Genomic DNA, 7500 nt, shown 5'->3' with positions numbered 1-7500 from the left:
CCTGGCGCCTCCTCCACCGGGTCGACCTCACGCGTGGAGGAGGCGCTGCTCGAGAGCAGGTCATGACCCCTTTGGTGCTCTGATATCCTCATCCTGTCACTTATAACCATGCTAACTGAGCTCCCGCTCCTGCAGTCCCATCATGGAGGCCTTCGGGAACGCCAAGACCGTCTACAACAACAACTCCAGCCGCTTCGGAAAGTTCATCCAGCTGCACTTCAGCCAGAAGGGAAACATCCAGGGAGGTCGGATCGTCGACTGTATCCTCCCAAATCCTTGAATGGGAGGGGGGGGGGGGGGGTGGGGGGACTGAAGCTAACTGTTAACTAGTTTGTGCGTCGCAGACGAGTTTTTCCATCCTTGACACGAATGTTTTCCAACGTCAGACCTTTTAGAAAAGGTGAGGAACCGTCTTCATGTGAACACATTCAAATCAAAGGAAAAACCTTTGATCCTTTTTGTTCTCTTCTCAGAACCGTGTGGTCCGACAGAACCCAGGAGAAAGAAACTACCACATCTTCTATGCTCTGCTAGCAGGAGCTAACAGTGAGCAGCGAGGTGAGTGGAGAACTAGCTACAAGTCCACATACAAAGACAAATGCTAAAGGCTAGCCAAAACACATCAACCTAAAAAATACTACAATATACAGGAATATAATAAAATATATTTTAATATGTTGACCAAAATAAGGCTAACTAGAAATTTGCTAAAGCTAGGTAAGGCAGAAGCTAAGTTTTGGTAGCCTCAAAATAGTTAGTTAGTTAGCGAAATGTTCAAAATACTGAGCAAAACCTAACAAAGGCGCCACGTAGAGTTAGCTTTGGGAAATACGTGAAGTAATGTGGAAAATAGAGGAGGAAGTGGTTCTCTGGTTTCTGAGCAAACAGGAAATGGAAGCTAAGCTAACTGGTTTACCAAGCTGACTGTATTTTTCTAGATTAAAGTAAACATTTAGCTTCTATGTTTGCAGTTTTATAAAACGGACACAAAAGCTAGTTAGCGACCTAGCAAGGATGCTACTGTTAAGCACTCCAGAAACTGTGCTACAGAAACTGGAATGAACCGGTTTGTGAAGGAACACGTGCTAGCTCGTCTGTGTGAACAACGGTTAATGTGTTTGTTTGGGCTAATTAGGCCTTAAGCTAACAGATGTAGCTGCAATGCTAATGTGTGACTCTTTCTCAACAGAAGCGTTCCGGTTGACACAGGCCGACAGTTACCACTACCTGAGGCAGTCGCACCGCGTCAGTGACGAGACAATCAACGACACAGGCACTTTTCAGGACGTTCTTGTACGAACAAAAACACACACACACACACACACACACACACACAAACGTTAGCTTTAGCACAAAGACTTTCTGAACGAGGCGGGGCGGGGCTTATTTACTTTAGTCTGTGTGTGTACTGGTTTTTCTGGACGTTTCCAAACCAAACGTCTTGCTAACCTTTAGAATGTAGCGTAGAATCGAACACCTGACCAGGCGTTAGCACCGGTTCACCACAACGTTAGCCACCATTAGCAGAGGCACAGGTAACATCCACACTTTCTGGGTTTTCTTTCCCAGAATGCAATGAGAACGATGCAGTTCTCAGAGGAGAACATCATGGAGATCCTGAAACTTCTGTCAGGAATCCTTCACACGGGGAACATTGAGTTCATGACAGCAGGGGGCGCTCAGGTGTCCTCCAAGTCAGGTAGGAGTTCTTCTCCTGTTTTCACGGTGTTCTGGTGGTGGCTTCTGATGTTGCGGTGAGGTTCTGATTGGGTTCTGTCCATGTTCTCCACACCTGGGCAGCTCTGGGCTGGACGGCCGACCTGCTGGGCCTCAACTCGGACCAGTTGGCTGAGGTTCTGACCCACAGATCCATGATCCTGAGGGGAGAAGAGATCTCCACACCACTCACCGTGGAGCAGGTCAGTGTCGGTGACGGTCGTCTGAACCTCCCTGTCTCCTCCTCCTTCTCCACTGAGACTTGTCCCCCTTGTCCCCCTTGTCCCCCTTGTCTCCTGGCAGGCGCTGGACTCCAGAGACTCCATGTCCATGGCTCTTTATTCCCAGTGTTTTAACTGGATCATCAGGAAACTCAACGACCGGATCAGAGGCCGAGAAGACTTCAGGTCCATCAGCATCCTGGACATCTTTGGCTTTGAGAACTTTGAGGTGAGACGGCTCAGAACTTCTACATACGCTGATGATACTCTGAAATGACACAGAAGTCAAGAGCTCTCCTCCTCTTCCTCTTCCTCGTCCTCGTCCTCGTCCTCGTCCTCCTGCAGGTCAACAGATTTGAACAGTTCAACATCAACTATGCTAACGAGAAGCTGCAGGAATACTTCAACAAACACATCTTCTCCCTGGAGCAGCTGCAGTACAACAAGTAGGTTCACTGCATTTAGCCAGGGCGCCCCCTCCTGGTACAACAAAATACACAAAGACACAGCAGCTGCTGGTCCTCTGCTGCCTCCTGTGGTCAGTTTGTGTCACACATTCAGACTTGGTGACGGCTTTTTTTCCTGCGAACTTTGGTGAAAATGTGAATTCAGTGGTTTTTAACGTGAAGATTTGTTGAATCAGATCAGTGTTTGATTGGTTCTGTCTGTTCCACAGAGAGGGTCTGGTCTGGGTGGACGTGGACTGGATGGACAACGGAGAGTGTCTGGATCTGATAGAGAAGGTGAGGAGGTTCACTGATGAAGAAGATGATGAAGATGATGATGATGAAGATGATGATGGTGATGATGGTGATGATGATGATGATGGGGATGATGATGGTGATGGTGATGGTGATGGTGATGATGATGATGATGGGGATGATGATGGTGATGGTGATGATGATGATGAAGATGATGATGGTGATGATGAAGATGGTGATGATGATGATGATGACGATGATGATGATGTTGAAGATGATGATGATGAAGATGATGAAGATGATGGTGATGATGATGATGAAGATGATGATGGTGATGATGGTGATGATGATGATGGAGATGATGATGATGATGGTGATGATGGTGATGATGATGATGATGACGATGGTGATGATGAAGATGATGGTGATGATGACGATGATGATGGTGATGATGAAGATGATTATGGGGATGATGAAGATGATGATGAAGATGGTGATGATGAAGATGATTATGGGGATGATGAAGATGATGATGAAGATGGTGATGATGGTGATGATGATGATGATGTGACGATGATGATGATGGTAATGATGATGATGGTGATGATGAAGATGATGATGAAGATGGTGATGATGATGATGATGGGGATGATGATGATGAAGATGATGATGATGATGGTGGTGATGGTGATGATGATGATGATGGTGATGGTGATGATGATGATGAAGATGATGATGATGGCGCTGATGAAGATGATGATGATGATGTTGATGATGATGGGGATGATGATGGGGGTGGGGATGATGATGATGAGGATGATGATGATGAAGATGATGATGAAGATGGTGATGATGATGATGATGTGACGATGATGATGGTGAAGATGAAGATGATGATGAAGATGATGATGATGGCGCTGATGAAGATGATGATGATGATGGTGACGATGGTAATGATGATGATGATGAGGATGATGATGATGAAGATGATGATGAAGATGGTGATGATGGTGATGATGATGATGGTAATGATGATGGTGACGATGATGATGATGATGATGGTAATGGTGATGATGATGATGATGACGATGGTGATGATGATGATGATGATGGAGATGATGATGATGATGGTGACGATGATGATGATGAAGATGATGATGAAGATGGTGATGATGGTGATGATGATGATGAAGATGATGAAGATGATGATGATGGCGCTGATGAAGATGATGATGATGATGATGTTGAAGATGATGATGATGAAGATGATGAAGATGATGATGATGGTGATGACCCTCATGATGATGACGATGATGATGGTGATGATGAGGATGATGATGATGAAGATGATGAAGATGATGGTGATGATGAAGATGGTGATGATGGTGATGATGATGATGGAGATGATGATGATGAAGGTGATGATGAAGATGATGGTGATGATGAAGATGGTGATGATGATGAAGATGATGATGATGAAGATGATGAAGATGATGGTGATGATGATGATGAAGATGATGATGGTGATGATGGTGATGATGATGATGAAGATGATGAAGATGATGGTGATGATGACGATGATGATGATGTTGAAGATGATGATGATGGTGGGGATGATGTTGAAGATGATGATGATGAAGATGATGAAGATGATGGTGATGATGATGATGGAGATGATGATGATGATGGTGACGATGATGATGATGATGATGGTGGTGATGATGTCATCCTCTCAGAAACTGGGTCTCCTGGCACTGATGAATGAGGAGAGCCACTTCCCTAAAGCCACAGACGACACGTTACTGGAGAAGCTGCACAGCCAACACTCGGTATTGTCTTGTTCTTCTTCACTCTTCATCCTCTAGGTGTCGCTAACAACTGTTGTAGAGGTTTGTGGTTTCACCTCCAGTCTGATGATGTCGACTTAGTGAGTCCTTCAGACAGAAACATAACAGACAGAACAGCCCAGACCAGGGTCAGGGACGTGAACGAGGCTGAAACAGTTCCAGGAACCATGTTTTCTAACAAATCCCTGTTTTCTCGGCTGCAGAAAAACCCCTTCTACATCAAACCCCGTGTTGCGGTTCACTTCTTCGGTGTCAAACACTATGCAGGAGAGGTGAGGACAAAGTGCTAAAGCTGCTGAGGTTAAGAGAAGCTGCTCTCTGATGCCCACTTGTGGCTTCCTGCAGGTGGTGTACGACGTGAGAGGAATGTTGGAGAAAAATAGAGACACTTTCAGAGATGACATCCTCAACCTGCTGAGAGAGAGCAGGTGATGATGGTTGGATCATTGGATGGATGGTGGTTGGATGGATGGACACACGCTGTCTGAAATTAAAAAATATGTTCATCTGTATAAACTGTTTTCTCCTATTGGTCCACTGCTGCCTCTGTCACTTAGTTCAAAGGTGTTACTTTGGGTCTGACTTTGGTCTGAACTAAAATCTCTGATTTTCTCCATGGACTTTGGTCTGAACTAAAATCTCTGATTTTCTCCATGGACTTTGGTCTGAACTAAAATCTCTGATTTTCTCCATGGACTTTGGTCTGAACTAAAATCTCTGATTTTCTCCATGGACTTTGGTCTGAACTAAAATCTCTGATTTTCTCCATGGACTTTGGTCTGAACTAAAATCTCTGATTTTCTCCATGGACTTTGGTCTGAACTAAAATCTCTGATTTTCTCCATGGACTTTGGTCTGAACTAAAATCTCTGATTTTCTCCATGGACTTTGGTCTGAACTAAAATCTCTGATTTTCTCCATGAGGTTTGGTCTGTGAACTACAGGATATAAAATAAATGTTTTCTGGGCATCTTTCAGGTCTGACTTCGTCTACGATCTGTTCGAACACGTGTTGAGTCGGAACAAACAGGACACGCTGAAGATCGGTTCCAAGCACAGACGGCCCACGGTCAGCTCCCAGTTTAAGGTCAGTTCCAGAACCAAGGACCACGTCTTTCTGTAGACAGTGGATTTGGTAAAGTGCCTTTTATCACTAATCATTTTTATAGATCAGGATGGCGCCCTCTATTGGCACAAATCAGCTAAATATGTCCTTTTTTTTTCTTGCGACAGTGGGGACAGTACAGATTATACTAAGAACAAGACTCGCGGCTAACCTTTAGATAAACCTTAGCTCAACGTTTCCTTGTTCTTTTGTTGCAGAATTCTCTGCACTCGCTGATGTCCACGCTGACGTTGTCCAATCCCTTCTTTATCCGCTGCATCAAACCAAACACACACAAGGTGAGTGAACGCACACACACACACACACACACACGCTGTCTGACATCATCACAGAGGGAGTGTCTGACATGAATTCTCCTGCAGCGACTTTGACCTTTGACCTTTGGCGGTTCCTCGGTATCTCAACAAAAACGATCACGTCGTATCTACGGCCCCCGAGCCGACGTTAGCCACAAAGTTTAAAACTTTTCCAAACAGAGTTACTAATCAGTATTTTTCTAGTTTGCTGTTGACGCCCCCTGCTGGTCATCAGTACTGCTGCAGAGTGCTGTGGTGTGTCAGCCAATACAAAGTCAGCTCCACATTTGAATGTAAACAGGCAGACTTGGCAGCAGGCTGGTTGCCGTGGTAACCACACCCCTCCCTCTGGTCAGTATAAAGACAGAGTTCGGTCTGTGGAACGCCTTTGTTGGACTGTGAGACAGAGACAGAGACAGAGAGACTCAGTGAGACGACACTCTTCACAGCGTTAGCTTTAGCCTAGTTTCTTTAGCCCCTCTGAGCTGAGGAGAAATAAAAACTCCTGGAGCCACCTGATGATGATGATGATGATGATGATGATGAAGATGAAGATGAGACACCGTGAGAATCTTTCAGTTACTTTACACATTTGAAGATAACACTAACCCAGGCTTTGTTTGTTTGAGCTAACATTGAACTCTGAGCTGTCCCTAAGCTGCAGCTAATGTTTTTTCTCTTTGTAGCTAACGCTCTGATTCTCTTCCATTTTCTTTGAACTTGTTAGTTCCAGTTCTTTAGGTGAATGTTTTCCACCTCTTGGGGGCAGTGTTGCTAATTGTTTTCAGTTGTGGTTTAGTGACTTTTACTTTTTTTTTTTTGGTCATTAAATTTCCACTTTTTTTATCCTCCTCTATGTTAGCATCGACTTGTTAGCATCGACTTGTTAGCATCGACTTGTTAGCATCGACTTGTTCTGAAGTGAAGGTTCTCACAGAGACTTGTTCTGTCTGGACTAAATCAGATCCAGTTTTGACCTTTTTTTTTGGGGGGGGGGGCTAAGCTAACCTTAGCTTCTCCTGATTTTCCCCTTCGTTTCTTTCTGGTTTCACCTTTGACCTCTGCGTTGCTAACCTTTATCAAACTGAGGACTAACAGGCGTTTTTGTCCCCCCGTTCAGGCACCTGAGCAGTTTGAACAAACCCTGGTCCTGAACCAACTCCGATATTCAGGAATGCTGGAGACCGTCAAGATACGACGCACAGGATTCCCGGTCCGAAGAACGTTCCAGGACTTCTGTTCCCGGTCTGTCCTGTTTCCTGTCCTCCACATCAGACTGTGGTTTGAAAACTGCCCTTTGAAACTCTGGCTCTTCTTCAGGTACAAGGTTCTGATGCGGGACGTGTCGACGGCAGATGACTCCAGGGGGCGCAGTCTCCAGCTGCTGCACCACTACGACAGCACCGAGGCAGAGTGGCAGCTGGGAAAAAACAAGGTGAGGGACCAGGACCAGGAGTCAGCGCCCCCTATAGGCGGCCCCAGAATGTAGCTTATCTCAGGCTGGGCTGAATGAGAGGTTGATGTGTTTGAGGTTCACCCCCCCCCCCCCACCACCCACCGGGCCTTTATACAAAGATTAATGATGATGAACTT

At 45.3% G+C, this 7500-nt stretch overlaps 1 protein-coding gene across 1 annotated transcript in view; it reads left to right on the top strand.

Annotated features, from left to right (window-relative positions):
* The window catches only part of myo10 (myosin X), a 27124-nt gene that overhangs the window by 5815 nt on the left and 13809 nt on the right, over positions 1–7500 (top strand). The window contains 17 exon segments of the mRNA XM_017042170.2: positions 1–59; positions 136–260; positions 387–400; positions 474–558; positions 1190–1293; positions 1570–1699; positions 1801–1919; positions 2020–2166; positions 2283–2383; positions 2614–2680; positions 4375–4467; positions 4689–4757; positions 4831–4913; positions 5464–5572; positions 5809–5889; positions 7028–7152; positions 7228–7366. The exon segment at positions 1–59 is cut by the window's left edge and continues 85 nt beyond it. Coding sequence (XP_016897659.1) covers positions 1–59; positions 136–260; positions 387–400; positions 474–558; positions 1190–1293; positions 1570–1699; positions 1801–1919; positions 2020–2166; positions 2283–2383; positions 2614–2680; positions 4375–4467; positions 4689–4757; positions 4831–4913; positions 5464–5572; positions 5809–5889; positions 7028–7152; positions 7228–7366 — 1650 coding nt within the window.

The sequence above is a fragment of the Cynoglossus semilaevis genome, chromosome 20 (genome assembly GCF_000523025.1).
Source record: "Cynoglossus semilaevis isolate Cse_v1.0 chromosome 20, Cse_v1.0, whole genome shotgun sequence".
Classification (NCBI taxonomy): domain Eukaryota; kingdom Metazoa; phylum Chordata; class Actinopteri; order Pleuronectiformes; family Cynoglossidae; genus Cynoglossus; species Cynoglossus semilaevis.
Note: the sequence above shows the minus strand (reverse complement) of the source record. Positions and strands in the feature narration are given on the sequence as shown.